This window comes from Primulina huaijiensis, chromosome 3 (assembly GCF_012295235.1).
Source record: "Primulina huaijiensis isolate GDHJ02 chromosome 3, ASM1229523v2, whole genome shotgun sequence".
Taxonomy (NCBI): Eukaryota; Viridiplantae; Streptophyta; class Magnoliopsida; order Lamiales; family Gesneriaceae; genus Primulina; species Primulina huaijiensis.
Window position 1 is genome coordinate 20,933,862 of NC_133308.1, and position 22,527 is coordinate 20,956,388.

Consider the following 22,527-nt stretch of genomic DNA (forward strand, 5'->3'; position numbering starts at 1 on the left):
TATTCGGAATTGCAATCTATTACATGAAGATGTCAATGGCAGAAGACAGAGGTTACTTACACATGAAAATTCCCTAAAACGATATATATGTGAAAATTGACATTTATATCTGGAGGCTTATCTTAATTCATTCAGACAGTACTGATAGCCCGTAAAGATCTGTACTGTGAACCAAACAATTCAAGAAATGGCTTCACGAAAATTAGTATTAGTTTCTTAATTTAATCAGAAAGCAAAAAAAAAAAAAAAAAACATAAAATTCATTTCAAGAAATTGCTTGTTTAGTCTTGGTTGTAACTTCCCTCACTCTGTAAATATTGCACATGGCTGTTCCAAGTATATGGCCCACTCTGCTCAAATTCCTTTATCTGCAAATTTCAGTGGAGGCACATGATTTTTCTTTCCCAAGTCATATTTATCAATTAAGACCTCTCAATATTCGTTGAAGAGCAAACAAAAAGCAAAAATCGCAATTGAGATTTCAAACTTAAATCGATTTATGGGGCCCAAGACATCATATAGAACTTATTATATCAAGCATAGAATTATGGTTCCATCTTCTTGTTTCTTGATTAGCAGATAACAATGTAAATCTTGGTGGGGTGACTTGAAAAATATTCAGAGTTCAACGAAATACTGGAGAGGTGTAGTTTGTTGCAACATGAATTATTTGAGTAGGGTCGTATAAAACTTTGTGGCTGAAGGTGGGTGGAAGATGATTTTGAAATGACAGATTTTTCATCATAATTACGATGATTTGAAGACAAATTCATGTGATTCTTCATGTGCTCATGTTTACCTTTAACTTAAGTCCGCTACCGTACTCTATGGACCATTATCAAGACTTTAAAGGATAATAAATGGTCATGATATTCATCTCTATATATATTCCTCACTTCCAAGCTTCAAACCAACAACTAAGCACTCCTCAAACACTTCAGATTCCAGTTTCCAAGAAAGATTTCACAGATTCTTCTTGTATTTCCCGCTCTTGCTTCAGCTAAAAACAATTAATTAATATAAGAAATGGGCATTCGACAAATGCTTAAACGATCTTTATCAAGTGAGAAAAGATCGAATTCAACAGGATCATTTGATGTTCCGAAAGGACATTGTGCTGTTTATGTAGGGGAGAGTGAATATAAGCAACGATTCATCGTTCCCATATCGTATTTGAATCATCCTTCATTTCAAGATTTTTTATTCCAAGCAGAAGAAGAATTCGGGTTTTACCATCCAATGGGTGGACTCACCATTCCTTGCAGGGAAGATTTGTTCGTTGATGTCACCTCTAGCTTGAGAAGAACATGATGTAATACTATCAATTAAGTTTTAGTCTTTTAGAGTAGAAACTTATATATCAGTGTTAGTTTGAGTGAAGCTAATCTCATAATCTGCTCGAACCAATGTATATATCATCGGGAAAAGATTCCAAATTATGAATACAAGAAAAATTTTGGTCATCAATGTGCCAATTTTTATTCAAATGCATTTCTTGTTCTTTTTTTTTTTACTTTTTAGTTTGAGTTCTTTGCCCAGCACTCTGTAAGGTCTCACGCACAGAATATCAATATTTGAAGTCAAAGCTTTAATTCCAGACTCTATAAATAGGAAGCCCAAGTGTGTAGCACAAATGAGCTCATCTAAAGAAGGGTTGATTAGAATCAGCCTCCTAACTGATATACTTACTGCAACTAGGAATGTACACGTGCGATGCACGTGAGTGACTTATAATGAAAAATATAATCACGAGAATTAGATAATATTTAAAGTCGTTTGAATAACATCATGTTTATAAGTATTTATCAATCTAAATATATCAAAACACAATACATAAAAATACATCATGACAATAAATCATATATATTCACTTATTTATATGATATTTTTCAATCTGCGACATAATGACAGCTCTCTTAAATGATAAATCAGCAAAAATATTTTTCATCCAAATATAATTCAAAATGAAAAACAATAAAAATAAAATTAACAGAATAGTGAATTTTACCAAAATCAAAACTAAAATGTACTTAAATGGAGAACACATAGACAAACGTCATAAAATTCTCTTAATTTACTAAATTATCATAATAATGTTAAAATAAAACCATTAAACTTGTTATTAAGTTAAATATCACTTTTGTTTTTGCTAACTTTTAACCCATTGCGGATTTTATTTAATTTCTATGTTTTTTTAGAATACATATTATAGATAATTAATTTTATATCAGAATCAATCATTTATAAATTAATATTAGTGAATAATAATTTCAATGAAATAAAATTTTAACATAATATCACTCAAATAAATATGTATAGTAAAACACATATATAAATAAAATAATATGTAATACTCAGTTAAAATTTTTTTTTATGTAAAATTGTAATATATAACAAATGATAATAAACTATCAATATAATTCACATTTATTATAAGGATTATATTGATTAAAATTTTTTTAATGATTATATCATAAATTTAGTTCAAAAGTAGAAAATAATTTTCATTCTTTTTAATTTATTATTACTTTTTCTCCATATGAATAAATTTAAAATAAATCAAACTAATTAAATTATACTGTAAATAAAATATAATTTGGTTTTGCAAAAAAGCATATAGAATCTACATGCACGCGATGTTCATTTTCATTGGAAAAGGATCATAAGAAAATGACATTTACTGACACGATTTTAGTGAAACTTGTAGAAAGGTGTAAGCTTGATATATTAATTAAATATCATAATTTAATAAATTAAAAATAAAATAAAGTATTTTGTAATATTTGTCGTTAATTCAACCAAATAATGAAATAAGGTTACTATCGTTTTCAGTCTGAATCCTTAAATATATTTTTCTCAAATAATTTACAACACATTATTAATTTAGTTAAATTAACATAATATTAATCGAGTTATACCCGATCACAAATCAAATGATCTTATCCGAAAGCAAACCGATATACTATCCTAACCACACTTTATACCAACTATTTCATCATGAAAAATTTTGAGTGGAGGTGATAGTGACAATTATTTACCCACGCATACGCTCCGTTGAGTTGCAATAATAATAATAATAATAAAAATATTATTTATTAGTAATCATGACTTAGTTAATGTGGTGTTGTACATTAGTAATATTTAAAAATGAGGTTAAAAGTTCTTAATATAATAAAACTAAAATAAATATAGATTAATATATAATTCAGAAGAGGAGAACTTAAAATGACTATCAAAATAAATATTTGGAAACTAATATAATCTCATAATTTTGTGAAAGACGATAAATATATTATATAGATTAAATGAACTGTAAAAAAAGATGAAGGAAAAGAAACAGTAATAAAACACGAACCATCGATAAATTAAACTAATTAATTCAAGGAAACTAACGTAACATCAAATAATTAAGTAAAAAAATTAATAAAAAGAGGAAAATAGATAATCATTAAAATAAAATGAAACACTAAAAGATCCAATGTATTAAACAAATTATGTAATAAAAGTAAAATAAATATAGTTTATATAGTTTGGATAGGGAGTTCAAAATAACCATCAAAATAAATCCTTAGAGACCAAGATACAATCTTCAAATTTTGTGAAAAGTGATAAGAATTATTAAAATAATTAAATCAAGGAAACTAACGTAACATCAAATAATTAAGTAAAAAAACTCATAAAAAGAAGGAAATAGATAATCACTAAAATAAAATGAAACACTAAAATATCCAATGCATCAAACAAATTAATGTAATAAAAGTAAAATAAATATAGACTATAAAGTTTGGATAGAGGAGCTCAAAATAACCATCAAAATAAAGCCTTAGAGACCAAGATATTATATTCACATTTTGTGAATAGTGACAAGAATTAACCGAACTCTGAAAAAAAAAACAAGAGTAAGCCATGTAGAACCGCAAGGCGAAAAAAGTAAAAATGAATTCAATGTTTTCAATGAATATTAATGCTCGTATATTAATAATCAGTAATTAAAAGTAAAATAAATATAAAATATATAGTTTGGATAGAGTAGTTCAAAATAACCATCAAAATAAATCTTTAGAGACCAATATATAATCTTCAAATTTTGTGTAAATATAGACTATATAATTTGGAAAGAGGAGTTCAAAATAACCTTCAAAATAAATCCTTAGAGATCAATATATAATCTTTAAATTTTGTGAAAAGAAATAAATCTTTAGAGACCAATATATAATCTTCAAATTTTGTGTAAATATAGACTATATAGTTTGGATAGAGGAGTTCAAAATAACCTTCAAAATAAATCCTTAGAGATCAATATATAATATTTAAATTTTGTGAAAAGTGACAAGAATCAACCAACTTTGAAAAAAAAAAACAAGAAGTCATGTAGAAAACCACAAGGAAGAAAAAGTAGAAATGAATTCAATGTTTTCAATGAATATTAATGCTCATATATTAATAATAAGTAATTAATTATAGTTATTTAAGATAAGCAAAGAAATTACAAGTTAACCTATAAAAGAATATAACTTGCTAAGCTAGATAAGAAGGACATATAGGGAAATTCACAATTGGAAGTGGTATATTCATATGTAAGTAGATTTATAAATCCACAGTAAAATTTATTTTAGATTTCGTATAAGTCCAAAACAATAGCATACATTTTACAGTTCATCAAACATGTCCATCTTAACTTATGGTAGAAACTAAAAACTTAATAATGGACTAGTTCACTCATTGCATCAAGAACTTTGCCATGTTCTCATTTCACATGGTCCTGCCCGAGGGATTAGCAGACAGACAATATCGTTAAAAAATATAGTTTTTCAGATAACTCTAAGGTCCGTAGGTGACTAGAATTAGACAGATTAATGGGATCCAAAGAAAATTGTAGCAATTTGATTAAGGACCCTTCGAGAGTGTGTTGCTGAAATTGGTGGGGAACAATGTCTCGGACATATATGACTTGTGGTGATAGATGGAAAACAAAATCAAGTTAGTCTCAGTCATACCCGAGCTCGGGCTCGCGCTTGCGTGATTGTACAATGGGTCCCTATAGCAACTACGTTGTATTCGTCCTCGCTTTACAAAAATGATTTACCCAAGTTGCTATAGAAGTCTGTTGTAAGCCCATTATAAATTCATTTTAAATATTTAATTTTTAAAATGTGGGACAAGAGATATCACAATCACCCCTCCTTCAGTACGCGACGCCCTTGTCGCGGTTTGACCCCCCTATCCACCAACGCCGAGAATCTAGAGGTGACTCTTACATTTCAAGAGGTGGCTCCCGTCATGTAGCATTTTTTCTCCGCAAGTTCAAGAAGTGGCTCCCATGCACGTAGCACTTTGCCCCACATAGCACTTATTTCTCGATATTCCTTGCTAGTGACTGGCTCTGATACCATTCTGTCACACCCCGAGCCCAGTCCCGTGACTGAACAATGGGTCTCTATAGCAACTACTTCGTATTCGTAACTTTACGAAAATGATTAACCGAAGTTGCTATAGAAGTCTATTGTAAGCCCATTATAAATTCATTTTAAATCTTTAATTTTTAAGACATGAGACAAAGGATATCACAGTCTCCATGTGCTTGTGTTTCTCAAATTTTTTTGGCCACAACTTATCTATTCACCTCTCCACCACTTGATACGAAGTAACATCTTGAAATAAATTTATACATGCAACACATTATTCACAGCAAACACATCAACAAATCATCAGAAAACTAAACTTTCTCAGCTTTAAGAAACTTTCCCCTAGTTGCATTATCATAAAAATGCCTATTCGAATAATTCTTCAAAGTTCATTATCGGCTGAAAGAAGATCCAATTCCACAGGATCAACTGATGTTCCTATGGGACATTTTGTTGTATATGTTGGGGAGACTGAAAACAAGCAACGATTTGTCATTCCGATATCCCACTAATTGAACGAGCCTTCATTTCAAGATTTGTTAAATCAAGCCGAAAAAGAATTTGGGTTTTGTCATCCACGGGGTGGACTCACCATTCCCTGCAGAGAATATTTATTTATGGATCTCATATTTTGCTTGGGAAGAGTATGATCAGACATGATTTTTAATCTTATGGAGTAATAGAAATTTGTATACTAGTTAGGATATTTTCTCTTTTAAGTTTTCATAACCAGTGTATTGTTACCGGGACAAGACAAAGGTTTACCATACGAAAATATAAATGGAAGAATTTTTTAATTATATTCTGTCAGTTTTTCAGTTCAATAAATGACGATACATTTTATAATACCATTCAGTTGATAAAGAAATTAATACAGATATTGGTCGCCAAACAAATTTCGAGGAAAATCTAAAAACATGTAATTTGATGCATACCCAAGACGTTTGAGTAACTTCGCTTGAAAGATATGATAGGATGATCCTCTGTAGGCCAAACATTGATTATATCAGTTGGATCCAAACAGTAAACAATTTCTGGGGAAGGATGTCAGCCATCATATGTTTATAAATTCATCATTTAGTAAATGCTGTTTAGTTTACAGCAGACAAAGGTTCCACAGCTCAAACTACAGAATGTATACGGAACAAAAATAAAATTGCGGATCACATTTTAGACTCTTACAGTACTATTGCCAGACAGATTACAAATAACCTTTGGTGGTGTGTAGCTTATTGCAACATGAATTATTTGAGTAGGGTCCTCCAAGACTTTGAGGCTGAAATGACAGATGCTTCATAATAATTTATGACGATTGGAAGACAAATTCATGTGATTCTTCAAGTGCTCTTGTTAGCTTTAATTTCCGCCAGCTACCGTACTTCCACCTGCGTTTTTTTCTGGACCACTATCAAAATTTAAAAGGATAATGAATGACAATGATACAGATAGTAATATTACAACTCAAATCTTTTCAACCGTACAACAGCTCAAACACCATGTTTTGATTGATCTATCAAGTAAAGATAATTACTGCACCCAACAGATGAGATATTTATGTGAGAATTGAAAGCTAAAATTTGCAATTTCAAAAACTTTCATTTAAAAAACAATAAAATACAATTTTCATTTCAACAAATGTGTTTGGTTTGGCTCAACTTTCCTCCGGCCCATTACCATAAGTCATCCCCTTCCAACCCTTTTTTCGTCTAGGTTGTTGGGTTTAAATAAGCCTATCTTCCTTTTCACTTGATTGAGGCCGCCTCATAACGTTTCTTCTTCTCCGGATTGCTGGAGCTGCCGACTTGAGAGAAGAGAAAGCTTGAGACTTGAGAGAAAAAATATTGCTTCGTGCGCGTCTTCCTTCGGTGACTGAGTGTCTTCGGTGTTCTCTTTGCTTTGTGCTATTCTGTGTGTTTCTCTCTCGTTTGTTCACGTTATTGAAAGGGATGAATATGTGTGTGTGGCCAACCTGCTGGTCGATTTGGAAGTGAGATAGCAAAAGCGTGAGTTGAGGGTAGTAATATGTTTTTCCGTTGGGGAGCCCTCATGGTCTTTGCCTTGGTTTACTGAGTATTCAGAGAGGCCAAAATCAGTTCGTCTGAGCCCCTAATATTCTGCTATATCACATATTATTGTTGTTGGTTTTTTGTTTCTTGATAAGTTGCAGGTTGGACGGGAAATGAAAAGAACGGGTAGGACTGTGGATACCTAACAGTGGTATCAGAGCATTGGTTGCTGCCCTAACAGTTCGTCAGAATCTGAAACTCTTACCTAGGGTTTCGCTATGGTATATTGGCTGGAACCTCTTTTACTGCTTTAGTAGCATAACCGCTTGCTGCGGATTTATGTGTTGGGATTTGTTGCAGGTAGAACCCTAGGTTTTTTCTTGTGTGCTTGTTGGTTACTGTTGTGTTTATATTTCTGTGGCTAAAATTTCTTCTGTTGTGTTCGTTTTGATTTTGTGTGATTTACTATTTTCAGTGTGAATATCTGCTGTTTTTTGATTAACTGTTATGTGTTTTTTTTTAAATGCCTATGACTGGATATAATCTCGAACCTTTTAATAGAAAAACAGATTTTTCAATATCACAACAGAAAATGAAAGGTATTTTAGTACAACAAAAAGTTTTCAATATTCTGCTGCTGAAACTCCTCGAAAAAAGGCTGAAATGGATGAGTTTGCTTATTCGTATATAATTCTGAACTTGTCTGACTCTGTGTTAAAAAAAGTTGGTAAACTAAAATCGGCTAAGGAACTTTAGGAAAAATTAGAAGAACTTTACACTGAAACTTCATTGCCCGGTAAATTGTTTTTGCTTGAGAAATTTTTCCAGTTAAAACTTGATTTAAACAAGGACATTGATGAAAACCTTGATGTGTTTACCAAATTATTTCAAGACATTAAGCAAACATGAGATAAGAATATTGATGATTACACCCATATTGTTCTTTTAAATGTCATACCCGATTTTTACAATGATGTCAAATATGCTATTAAGTATAGTAGAGATCAGATAAGTTTAGAAACTGTTGTGAATGGCCTGAAAAGCAAAGAGATAGATTTAGAAACCAATCAGGGTGGTAATAATTCTGGTGAGGTTATGTTTGTTAGATAAAAGTCTAAAAACAGATTTCAAAATAAAAAACATACAAACAACCATAACCAATCTTCCGTTAAAATAGAGGTAAGAGTAACACAAGGTTCAAGTCGAGGCCCAAGAATAGAAAATGCTATAATTGTGGTGAAACTGGTCATCACATTACAGAGTGTTCTAGGCCTAAGTAAAACCAAAACCAAGATTTCAAAAATCAGCATGATGACCATGCTAATATGGCTTCTGGTAGTGAAAACATGAGTGATATTTTTATGTTGACTGAGATATGTGATGTGTTTATGGTGAATTATGTGCGCATTCAAATTCTTTGTGTGAGAATGAATGGCTAGTTGATTCTTCGTGCACTTTCCACATGTCCCCATTTAAAAATCTGTTTTCTAGTTACAAAGAAGTGAAGCATGGGTCTGTTTCTATGGCAAATGAAAAATTGTCTCAAGTTGTTAGTCTTGGTGATTTATCGCTGAACTTTGATTCTGGTTATGTGTTAACTTTGAAAAATGTGAGGCATGCTCCTGATTTATGTCGTAACTTTATTTCCTATGCTGCATTAGAAGATGATGGTTTACAGGGTATGAGGGGAAATGGGGTTATGAAAATTATGAAAGGGTCTTTAATTGTTTTCAAAGCTGCCAAAAAGAGAAACTTGTATGTTTACCATGCTGAATCTGAATCTTGTGTACAAAATTATGTGAATGTTGTATTAAGTGACAAAATTGATTTGTGGCACAAAAGATTAGGTCACATGAGTTCTAAAGGTCTTGAACTTTTGCACAAAGATTGTTATTTTGGTAGTGATAAATTGTGTTGTATGCCATTTTGTGATTCTTGTGTTCTTGGTAAACAGTTCAGAGTTAAGTTTCTGAATTCCCCTATTCCAAAACACTCTCACTTCTGAAATACTTGAGTATTTGCATGCTGATGTGTGGGGTCCTGCTAATGTGCCAACACATGGTGGAAATCAGTATTTTCTATCTGTTATTGATGATTTTCCAAGAAAAGTTTACGTGTTTTGAATGAAAAACAAATATTATGTGTTTGAGAAGTTTAAAAACAGGAAAAACTTGATTGAAAATCTAACATGTAAGAAAATTAAAATTCTAATAACTGATAATGGTCTTGAATTTTGTAATCGGTTGTTTGACAATTTGTGTGTTGAATCTGGTATTCAAAGACATAGGATAGTCCCTTATATGCCTCAGCAAAATGGTGTCGCTGAACGTATGAATAGAATTTTACTTGAAAGGGTGAGGTGTATGTTCTGGTATTTCAAAACTTTCTGGGGTGAAGCTGTTTGTACTGCTGTTTATTTAATAAATAGGTTTCCTTCCATGCCTTTGAATGGTTAGTGTCCAAAATCTGTGTGGTCTGGTACACAAATTAATTTTTCAAAGTTGAAAGTTTTTAGTTGTTCTGCTTTTGTGCATCAGAAAAATGAAAAACTTGAACCTAGGTCTGCTAAATGTGTTTTTCTTGGTTATCCGGATGGGGTTAAGGGTTATAGACTGCGGTTAAGGACCAAACTTGTTTTAAAGTGTTAATCAGTAGGGATGTTGTTTTCAATGAGTTTGAATTTCCCCGTTTAACTGCTCCCTTTACCTATTCTCGAACCTGCTACTGCTCCAAACAAGTTGGAGCATTTACTTGGTTCAAGTCTTGATTATGAAAATGTGCAAAATGTGCCTAATAATCTATCTAAAAATACTATTGATAATCAAGTTGATGCTGATGTGCATGAAGAAATTGCTGAAAATGTACCTGAAAATGATTTTGGTGATTTGAATGATTATCAATTGGCTAGGGATAGATCTAGAAGGAATATTAGGCAGCCACAATGCTTTGATATCTTTCATATGACTTCTCATGCTTTCAGTGTATTTGAGTCAATTGATAATGTTGAACCTAAGTCATATGAAGAAGCTTTAAAATTTGAAAATTATGTGCAATGGTTAAATGCAATGAATGAAGAAATTAATTCGCTACATGTTAACACTTGGATCTTGTGCCTAAACCTGAAAACATATTTTGTTGTGGACTGTAAGTGGTTGATTAAGGTCAAGAATAAATGTGAATAAGTTAGATTTAAAGCTAGGCTGGTGGCTAAGGGATTTACTCAAAAGGAAGGGATAAGATTATACTGAAATATTTGCTCATGTTGTAAAGTTTATTACTGTGAGAATTATGCTTGTCCTTGTTGCTCAATTTATTGGGAGTTGAAACAATTAGATGTTAAAACTGGTTTTTTACATGGTGAACTTGATGAACATTTTTTTATGTGGCAACCTGATGGTTTTGTAGATTCTAAGTATCCTGATCATGTTTGTTTGCTAAAGAAATCCTTGTATGAATTGAAACAATCTCCAAGACAATAGAACAAAAAGTTTGATGAATGCATGCTTTTTAAGGGTTTTACTAGAATTAATTACGATCATTGCTTGTATTTCAAACAAAATGCTAAAGTTCCAGTTTTCTTGCTTATCTATGTGGATGATATGCTATTGATTAATTCTTGTGTAAAACTTGTTGATCATGTCAAAAATTACTTGAGTGCTGAATTTGATATGAAATTCCTGGGAGATGCAACACGAATTCTTGGCATGAATATTTATAGAGATAGAAAGAGTTATATCATTTTGTTAAATCAGGATACTTATGTTAAGAAAGTTTTGAGTAAATTTTCCATGTCAAATGCAAGACCTGTCAATGTGTCTTTAGCTGGTCATTTTGTTCTAAGTAAAGAGCAAACTCCTAAAGCTAAATTTGAACTTAATTGCATGAAGAATGTGCCATATTCAAATGCTATAGGTTTTGTAATGTATTTAATGGTTAGCAAAAGGCCAAATATTGCATATTCTGTGAGCTGTTTGAGTCGGTATACGTCTAATCCCGGTGTTTACCATTGGCAAGCTCTCAAATGGCTTTTGAGATATTTGAATGGTTCTGTGAAGTATGGTTTAAAATTTTCAAGATATGATTTTGGTGTTAAATTGGTTGGATATGTGGACTTAACTATGCGAATGATAGGGACAATAGAAAATCTACTTCTTATGTGTTAACATTGTGTGGTGCTTGTATTAGCAGGAAATCTCAATTACAACATAGTGTTGCTCTTTCAACCACTGAACCTGAGTATGTAGCCGACACTGAAGCTTTAAAAGAAGCTATTTGGTTGAAAGGTCATATTTCTGAAATTGGTTTTCTTGAAGGTGAAGTTGTAGTATTTTCTGATAGTCAGTCCGGTATTCAACTGTGTAAGAATCCAGTTTTTCATGATTGAACTAAACATATTGATGTTAGATTCCACTACATTCGTGATATGGTTGCAAAAGACACAATCTATCTTGAAAAAATTCCTTCTCAATTCAATCCTACTGATATGGGAACTAAGTGTTTATCTGTTGAAAAATTTAAATCTTGTCAAAAAATTTTAAACTTCGATACTTCTGATTGATGTGTTCTGTTTCTGTTATGTAGTGTAGCTTACTAAGTGTTTGCTATATATTGGTACTTGTACTAACTTTGTGTTTTTAGAAAGTAGGACAATGATGATGTCTGTAGGTGACTCTCCTGACCAATTGAACCGGCGTTGGGCCAATAGGTGCAGAAATGTTGGGTTTGGCCCAACTTTCCTCTGGCCCATTACCATAGGCCATCCTTTCCAACTCTTTTTTCGTCTAGGCTGTTGGGTTTAAATAAGCCTCTCTTCCTTTCACTTGATTGGGGGCTGCCTCAGAATATTTCTGTAATATCCCGACTTTTTATCATGTTATTGTTGATGGTGTAGTTCATGATTTATTGTGTTAAGGTATGGTTATAGGTATGTTATTGGGTATTGGTTAGGGATATTTTTTTATTGGAATGGTTTATTGTGGTTATTGTTTATGGTTAGTGTTGTTATGTAAATGAGCGAGTTTTTTTTATGGTTGTGTTGGATGTATTGAGGAAGTATTTGGATGTTTCATTTCATTAGTATTAGATGGTATTGGAAAATGTTGGATTTAAGGTGAGTTGGGGGTGTTTTTGGTGCATGGGTCAGCGCCGGAGAGCAGCGCTAGCTCCGTAGCGCAGGCGCTGTGGCGCCAATTGGGTGGCACCGCGGCGGTAGTCGGGCCAATAGTGTGTTTAATACACGTTTTTGGTAGTATTGGAGGCTTATTTATACTATTCTAGAGGCTTCTACTCTTCTCTCAAGTATTCCCCTTCCTTGGAACGGTTCTTGCTTCTTCTCCCTCAAGTTTTCTCTCCTCCAATTCTTTACTCCAAGTTCAACGATTATAGTGATTTCTTAGTTGCTCCTACCTAAAATTTCAAGCTACAAGGTAATGATTCTGAAGGGTTTGGAGTTTTGAAGGGTTAAGTTGAATTGATTGATTCCTTGGATTAATGGTGGTGATTTATGGTTCTTATTGTGCTTATTGTTGTAGGAATAGTTCAAGATCATCATAGCCATCATTTACTTGTTGGGTTGTAAGTAGGAGCTTTTCCTTTCAAATGGTCACATGATATATATGTATATAAGCCATGTTTATTGATGTCTAGCTCCTTCCATTGTTAAATTATTGATGTATGTATTGTTATTTGTTTATTGAGCCAAGAATACCATTACATCATTGTTGGATGTCTCTATCAAAAATTACAAGCGAAAACACAGAACCATTACATCATTGTTGGAGTATTGTTTTCCCGCACCCAAAATACAACATAATTTTAAAAATTTTGTTTTTGACGTTCAAAACGTTTGTGGACGTCGTATGATTTAAATAGACATTAATATGGTTTTCAATTCAATTTACTTTGACGTATATAACGCCAGCTCCAACTTTTCAGATTTTAAGTGGATATATCTTTTCTTGTAAATCACCACGAACGGATCTTGTTGGAACATTTTTTATTTGCAATCTTTATTTTGATGCTAACAAAACTTGTTATTGTATTTCGAATATATTTACTAACGTGTGAAGTTGCAAACACAAAAAAGAACTCAATCTGAATGAGCTAAAATGATCCGAACTAAAACTGATCTGAGCTAAACTGAAACTGAATTTTTGACGAGATTCAGCATTTTGATGATATCTCTCAGCTGGATAATTCAAATGACAATTCGCCAACTTGATTGATAAGAAAACTCAATTTGGGACAAGTCGTATTTCACATCCGTTGGGCGAAATCAGAATCGATCTATGCTAAACTGAAGCAGTTCAGTGGACCAGTTGAGCTGATATGCAGCAATCAGTTGAGCTTGAGCAGCTGCGGTATTTTGCACATATCTCTCTCAGCTCGGTTATTGGAATGAACTGATTCAATATGCATTGGAAAGATAAGACGATGATCTACAAATCATCTTCGGAAGTCGAAGTATGCATCGAAGCTTAAGATGCTGATAAATGATGATAAATCCACTGTTTCTGCACAAACTAAAATCAGCAAGGCTGATTTCAGCACACCAACTGAATTCTAAACCATCTGACTAGTTAGACACCGAACAATTAGAACTTGTCCACTTCATCAGTTTGTGGCACTTGCCATATCATCAGTTCGTTGGCCAAACTATATCAATTCAGAAAAAGTCAAGAAAGCTATAACGGCTATATCAGTTTTGAGACCTATAAATACAATATCTTGAATATCAAACAAGAGCTTTTGAATGAGATTCAAAACATGGGCATTTAGCATGAAAAAATCTGCTATTTAAGAGTACAAGCCCTTGTATGATGATACATTTGAGATGTACATTGTAAAAGATAAATTCCTCACACAATCACTCACACATATACAAGAGAGTTGAATTTCAAAGATTAATTGAGCGAGTCTTCAGACAAAGACGTAAAACAATATGTTTGTAGCCTTTGTATATAAGACGTTAAGCAATATGCTGATTGTGAGGTGCTGCCTACAATCTCTCATCCTTTTTTCGATCATCTAATCAAGTCCAAGATGAAAGATTGGATTTATCGTATAGATCGAATTAGAGATCTAAATGAAATTTGCATCGAGATTGGATCGTCGGAATTTCTGAAAATTTTCTCTTCCGAAAATAGGAGTGGCCGAAATTTGTTTAGTAAGGGAGAGAGATAAACAAATTTTGTGGACAAAATTTGTGTGCAAAAAATTATATTATTTCATATAACCCTTAATTAAATATTTATAAATTTTAATTCATTATCAAATTAGGAATCCTACTTGAATCAGGATCCTGTAATTCTATTATTCAAAATCTCACATGTATGTATTTTCTACTCTTGAAAATACTATCCATAATGAAATTATTATCAACTTTTAATAATACAATATATATCTATTATAAACCCTTCTAGAATGTTTAATTGGAATTTTGTACTAAGTATATTATTTAATTAGTAGATTCTGAATTTACTAAATAAATAATTGTGAACACATTATAATCTTAATCGACGATCAGAAAACGTTAATGTATCGAGGGTACAAATCTTGCTTACATAATGAAAAATTAAAATTTCGAAAGACAATTTTCTATTAATCCATTTTTTTACAGCTGTTAATTTTGTGAACTATTTCACTAAAACATATAGTTTCACTCTCATCACTTAATTAGCTGTTAAGCTAACTTCCACATCTTCCATTACATTGAATCAACTTATAAACTCCCTTATAAGCTATCTGTTTGATTTCTATCAAACTACATTCATCGAATTCAACTACTTGAACTTGACTATATAAACGGAAACACATAATCGAATATTTATGTGACCCTCAATGGTTAATGAATACAGCTAGCCATTGATTCATAAATTCATGCAATTCAGAATAACATTTATTTTTATTCGGGCTTACCCTAATTAGTCTCATTTTTTTAATCAACACATTGAACAAGAATGTCAGAATTCAAGTCTGATTGTACATTGGATCATGGTAAGAGAATCTAGTAGCATCGCGTCATGATCATCTATGTATCACTGATACTGCTTGCAAAAACCTTAATTTATGGTTAGCGTACATTACGGTCCCTTCAACTCATATATCACAATCAAATCTGCAACCATTGGTATATCGAGAGTTGCAAATGAATTCGATAATGATGTGATATATCTTTGAGTAATAATAGTGACATCGTACGTGCAACTAGGAAAACATCTTTTCCTAAATCACATGTCTTGCTCTGGCTAGAGTCTCCTTGCACTATTAACTAATCAGATCACATAGGATATCTTCTCGAATAGGCAAGCGGTGAATCCCTGACTACAATGCATTGACTCCTATGTATTTCTAAACTACAACCAACCTCGCCACTTGATGACCCTCAATGGAATAGGTAAACGGAACAAAGTGCATGCTAGTACGTAGAGCTTTCACTTTGTCCCAGGTCAAAGGACTAATGGTGTACAATCATAACTACAGACTATTCCACTCGATAAATGATAATCACTTGGAAAGTCCGAGGGAAGGTTGTTCAGTGCATCATCAAATGATCTTTTCATCTGTATGAATGGACATCATCATGCCCTTATCACTGAAACATGATGTTTGCATCACATATGCTAATCTCAAATTCAAGAAACCTTTATCCTTATTTTAGGGAGCTAATAAACAGGAACATGTTTAGAATGTACGGCTCTCTTTTTAATGAGTTTCATGATATTATGTTGTGAGGCAGACCTTATGGTACCTATCGTATATTCAAGGATTTTATCTATACAGTTTGTACGGGTATACAGATAAAATTAATACTACAATTGGATAAAACTGTAAAATATTATTAAAATTGAGATTGTTTTTACATAAGAGTCAGTAAATCCAAGCCACAAGTTGGCTCGCTAAGAAATTAATCTAACAATCATATCATTCAAGTCGATTAAATTTAAACTGGAATTTCTGTTGTTCATAGGACCTTGAGATCTTCAATACTTGAAGCACAATATGTATGCGTTTTAATGCAATCGAACATGCTATGCTTCGTTTGTCATTTGACCCATTCATTCCATTTTTCTCGTTAAGTTTTGTTCAATATCTAAATTTTAACTATTGTTATGATTCGAATTTAAAATGAGAAAAAAAATCTGAAAGTATGATAAGTTATGATATGACCGTTACACTTTGTGATCATAACCATTATAAAGAAATGATACAGAGAAACACAGAACTCGTTCCAGCACCCAAGCCTCTAGTGTCTATATTCTTCGCTCATCTCCTTCAGTCACCATCTCCGCCCAGCTCTGACCAGAAGCAGGTCGCCGAAGCTCTTTCAAGCAAACCCAGGTGGTTCCTTGTTCGATTTGTGTTCGAGAAGTGAGAACCGAGATCATCAGGTAGCTCTATTTCTGCCCAGCTGATAGGCTCATAATAGTTTGTATTTTTATTGTCATATCTCTCATTGTTGCAACTACCAACGTGCTTAATTGACACATTTTTGTGTGATTTTATTGTAGAAGGAAGTTTTCTACTCTTGCGATAAATCTGGGCTAAAAATGGTGATTTTATATCACAATTAAAGTTACCGATATGATCTTAGTGAAAGACGTGGAGCAGAAAAATTCAGAAGATGTTTTTGGATAAGGCGTGATCACGCCTTGTGACGATTTCTTGGCTGCCTAGTGAGAAATAAAGAATTTTTATATCAAGGAAGATAATATCGTTTATTTTTTTAATGATTAGGTTTAATTTTAGATATTTGAGCTTTTATATTTTTGGACCCAAAAATAAAACAATACCTTTTTGTTGCTTTCCAAAGCAATTCACGTGACATCAAGCGGCGGCAGAAAATCAGAATTTTCTCCAATCAACAAGAACGCACGTGGAGAGCACGAAATTTCTCTCCAATTTTCTACATGACTCTAGTACTCTTCCTTTCTTTATTTATTCTTATGGAGATTGTAAATCGAGCAATGCTTGACTAATTTTCTAGTCTGGTTTAAGGGTTGATTTTATTGTTTAATTTATCACTGTGAGGTATTCGTTCTTAGATTTAATATTATTGTTATTTCAAGTATTTTTCGATTTATGATTTAATTATATGAATATTGTATATCGATTAATTTGACAATTTAATTCGATATAGGATTTTCTACTGCTAATCATGAATTCAGTGATCCGTAATTGTCATGAATTATTGATACACGAGTAGCATAGATTAGATGTGTTGTGCTATCATAATATATTTAATCTAAATAAATCAACGAAACTCGATTTATCAATTGCAGCTATCTCGGTTGTTAGATTTCAGGATTAACTGTTTTCACAGATCTAAAAACTATCGTTAATTAATATAGAACGCTATCGTGCCTAGTTGGTTATTGATAAGTTTTGACGGGATGCTGAGTTCGGTCAATTAATCTAGGAGAACACAAGAATTTTAGCGGCTATCCCTATAATTCTAAAGTTAATTGCTTGAAACAACTTGAATAAATTATTTGTTTGCCGATGAACAGTGATATAATTAATTAGTAGAACTCCCTTGAATCAAATCTTTATCGTATTAAATTCTTCATTTTTTTCTAGTAGATTAATTATCATTTAAATTTATTGTTTTTATTTATTGGATAAATTTAGTTTAGTATTTTATTTAATTCATATATAAAAATCCCTCTTTAAATCCCCTGTTCCCTGTGGATTCGACCCTGCTCACCATTACACTAATTTTATTTAAAGAGTATGAATTTAAGTTTGGTGGCACAACGACATCACACCAAATTTTGGCACCGTTGCCGGGGAACGGTGCAAGGTTAGTTTTTTTTTTCGAGTTTTGTTACTATTATTTTTTTATATCTCATTCTTCTTGTACAGGAGATTCATCAAGAAAAGAAGAATTTGAGAATTTTTTGTCGTGAAATATTTCGAGATGTTTCATCGACAAGTATTCACAAGATTTGCCCAACAAAACGGAGAGCCATTCTACGTAGCATGGGAGAGATTCAATAATTTAGTATCAACATTCAGAAATCATGATTTTTCTAACTATGTTCTTATTCGACTTTTCCTTTAAGGTTTGGATGCAGTTACACGAAGATGAGTATTTAATGGAGCACTAACAACCGGTAGTCCATTACTTAGTCGACATGAAGACGATGTGATATATTTGATAAATGATATGGCCGACTTTGACTACCATCAGTATTGGAATCCTTCACTGCAGAGTTGGAGCCACCAATACACTCCAGAAATTAGCCAATCTGATTTTACATACCAACCTTTCGAGCATCAAGAAGATGAGGGATATTTTCTTGAAATAATCATAAGTCGATTGAATGATATGGTAAACAAACGCGTGGCATTGAATGAGGAAACTGTTGAGCTTCAGTCTGAAGAAGTTTTGGAAGAAATATAAACGAAGATGAGGCACCAATGAAGTTGAGAGATGAACAAGCTCCTGAGACTATCGATTTGAGCTTATCGATAATATTATCATACATACATCTAGGAGATCATTGTCTTTCTCCATTGCCAATTTCAACATATTTTGTTCTTCAAGATCCAACGATGATATTCTCATCACATGCCTATTATTTAAAATCACATTTTGTTGAGGAGACGATCTTATATTGTATATACAAGCCAAACTTGAGGGCACATGGATCCAAGACCCATATGTCGTGTTATATGACACCTACTTTGGGCGTCAACCGCTCTTTGATGAGTGCTTCTGAGAGTCAAGCTGACGACTAAAAACCAAGCGCTTTTGGGAGGCAACCCAAATTTTTGTTCTTAATATTTATAGTATTGTTACTTTTGTGCAGAAGAGGTCTTTTTACAAGGCGTGACCACGCCTTATATAGAAACCATTTCTGAAGAAAAAAAAATTTGGCATACATGCAGTAGATGTTTCCTAGCAAGGCGTGATCACGCCTTGTGAGAAAACATCTTTTGATTTTTAAAAATTTTGGCCCTATACGTAGAATATGTCTCTTGACAGGGCGTGATCACGCTTTATAAGAAAACAACTTCTGATGTTGTCTCAAGGGCAAATAAATTTTTTTTTTTAAAAAAAAATTTATGTTTCTTTTATTTAATCCTATTTGTTCTCACCCTTTTCACATCTTCTTTCAGCAGCTTCCATCATCGATAAACAATTTCTCCCGCCACAACATGGAAAGCTTTGCTCTACGATGCCCAACAATTTTCAGGGGAGTTCTCTAACTTTCCTTGCTCGCTTTTACTGTCTATGTTGTGCATCTGATTTTTGTGTCATTGAGAACATTACCACATATAGCTGTGGGAGGGATATATAACCTTATTTCTCGTTTCAATTTCTATTTTTCTCATTTTTTGCATGTTTAATTAAAAAAAACGACAACATGGTAGAGTGACTTTGTTTGATACTTAAAGCATTTAGGGTTTACTCGTTATCTCTCTCATTTGAATCTTGAATGCCTCTGATGCGAGTCTATAAAAAAAATGTTGTTTTCTTTGTATGTAACTGTTTTTGCATTCTTACTGCTACATTTATGGATAGTTGCTCTGGATGATGTGTTGAAATGATAAGTGTATGGGGTCTAGCACACACACCGTTTTGTTTGGTAAGCTTTGAGCCTATGAGCAAACATTATATCATGCTCCATTTTATTTGATTGTGTGTTGGTCATGCATTGTTAATTTTTCTAGAACTTGCATTGTTATACATATCTTTGTTGACACCTTGTGATGGATTAGAGGCATAAACAAAGTGAAGGGCATTTGGTTCAAACCGCTTTTTTTCGCATCATCAGTGTCGTTCTTTTTTAACCTACCCTGATTCATTTACCTTAGTGAGCCAAGTTCAAGCCTGAGCCTATTTATTGGAAAATAGCCACATTACAAGCCATGATAAATCCCTTTTGTTGGTTATTCTTCTATTTGAACCCTGAATTAGAGAATCATACAAACTTTTCGTATTTAGCATTGCTTTAAGTCAAGAAAGTGCAAATTGTTGTGATTGAGTGATTAATGCTCGAAGTCGTTGTCTAAAAAAAAAAACTTCTTATGTAAAAGGAAAAAAAATAAAAAAGGGAAAAAATGAAAAATAATTAAATGAAAAGGTGCTATGAGAAGGAGAAAAAAATAGCAACGAAGAAAAAAAAATTGCTCTTGGATTTTATAATGAGATTGGAGATGTTATTATTTGGATGCAGTTGTCTTTGTGAAAAGTGCGTATGATTTTTTCAATTCTGTAAACCCATTGTGCCTTCTTTCCTACCTGATCTTTAGCCACAGTACAACCCATTTATAGCCCTTGTTTGTGCATTTTAATTTATTCATTTGGTGGAGGATGTGATATATTTGCAAGCTTATGGTAAAAATTTTCAGTGTTTTGACATGAGAGCTCCTTGATACATATCTAGACACTTACGAGTGAAATGAGCGAATCCTGTGAAGAGTGTTTGGACCCTGTGCATTTTTTATTTCTACACATTCGGATGGAAGCAATTGTTCATGATGTTGGTATGTTAGGTGTTTAAAAATTAAATTGCTTTGGTGCATGACAAAATATTTTGCAGACAAGTGAATGAAGCAGAAACAGGATAATGAGTTGAAATAATGAATCAAATTCTTTTATGCTTGAGGACAAGCATGGTTTAGGTGTGGGAGATTTGATAGGCTCATAATAGTTTGTATTTTTATTGTCATATATCTCATTGTTACAACTACCAACGTGCTTAATTGACACATATTTGTGTGATTTTATTGTAGAAGGAAGTTTTCTACTCTTGCGATAAATCTGGGCTAAAAATGGTGATTTTACATCACAATTAAAGTTACCGATATGATCTTAGTGAAAGACGTGGAGCAGAAAAATTCAGAAGATGTTTTTGGATAAGGCGTGATCACGCCTTGTGACGATTCCTTGGCTGTCTAGTGAGAAATAAAGAGTTTTTATATCAAGAAAGATAATATCGTTAATTTTTTTAATGATTAGGTTTAATTTTAGATATTTGGGCTTTTATATTTTTGGACCCAAAAATAGAACAATACCTTTTTGTTGCTTTCCAAAGCAATTCACGTGACATCAAGCGGCGGCAGAAAATCAGAATTTTCTCCAATCAACAAGAACGCACGTGAAGAGCAAGAAATTTCTCTCCAATTTTCTCCATGACTCTAGTACTCTTCCTTTCTTTATTTATTCTTATGGAAATTGTAAATCGAGCCATGCTTGGCTAATTTTCTAGTCTGGTTTAAGGGCTGATTTTATTGTTTAATTTATCACTGTGAGGTATTCGTTCTTAGATTTAATATTCTTGTTATTTCAAGTATTTTTCGATTTATGATTTAATTATATGAATATTGTATATCGATTAATCTGACAATTTAATTCGATATAAGATTTTCTACTGCTAATCATGAATTCAGTGATCCGTAATTGTCATGAATTATTGATACACGAGTAGCATAGATTAGATGTGTTGTGCTATCATAATATATTTAATCTAAATAAATCAACGAAACTCGATTTATCAATTGCAGCTATCTCGGTTGTTAGATTTCAGGATTAACTGTTTTCACAGATCTAAAAGCTATCGTTAATTAATATAGAACGCTATCGTCCCTAGTTGGTTATTGATAAGTTTTGACGGGATGCTGGGTTCGGTCAATTAATCTAGGAGAACACAAGAATTTTAGCGGCTATCCCTATAATTCTAAAGTTAATTGCTTGGAACAACTTGAATAAATTATTTGTTTGCCGATGAACAGTGATATAATTAATTAGTAGAACTCCTTTGAATCAAATCTTTCTCGTATTAAATTTTTCATTTTATTCTAGTAGTTTAATTATCATTTAAATTTATTGTTTTCATTTCTTGGATAAATTTAGTTTAGTATTTATTTAATTCATATATAAAAATCCCTCTTTTACTTGTATTTTGCTCGAAAGAAATCATCCCTCGTTCCCTGTGGATTCAACCCTGCTCACCATTACACTAATTTTTTTTAAAGAGTAGGAATTTAAGTTTGGTGGCACAACGACAGCACACCAAATTTTGCTGTCGCGCTTGAGTATATTCTCGATTTTCAGCTTTTTGATCGATTGAATTTTTCATAATTTATTTAGCATTGTCAAAAATTCC

General features: G+C 32.5%; 1 protein-coding gene across 1 annotated transcript; it reads left to right on the forward strand.

Moving 5' to 3' along the window:
• The first annotated feature begins 893 nt into the window (after positions 1-893).
• On the forward strand, positions 894-1,463 carry LOC140973664 (auxin-induced protein 15A-like). The gene is made up of 2 exons (XM_073436637.1): positions 894-1,312; positions 1,350-1,463. Exon 1 carries the CDS (start codon positions 1,027-1,029, stop codon positions 1,309-1,311), a length of 285 nt encoding a protein of 94 aa, XP_073292738.1. The 5' UTR covers positions 894-1,026; the 3' UTR covers position 1,312; positions 1,350-1,463.
• Positions 1,464-22,527: the final 21,064 nt, after the last annotated feature.

Bases quoted from the DNA above. Each gene is read 5' to 3' on its own strand.
- LOC140973664 (XM_073436637.1), top strand. From the start codon at position 1,027: ATGGGCATTCGACAAATGCTTAAACGATCTTTATCAAGTGAGAAAAGA.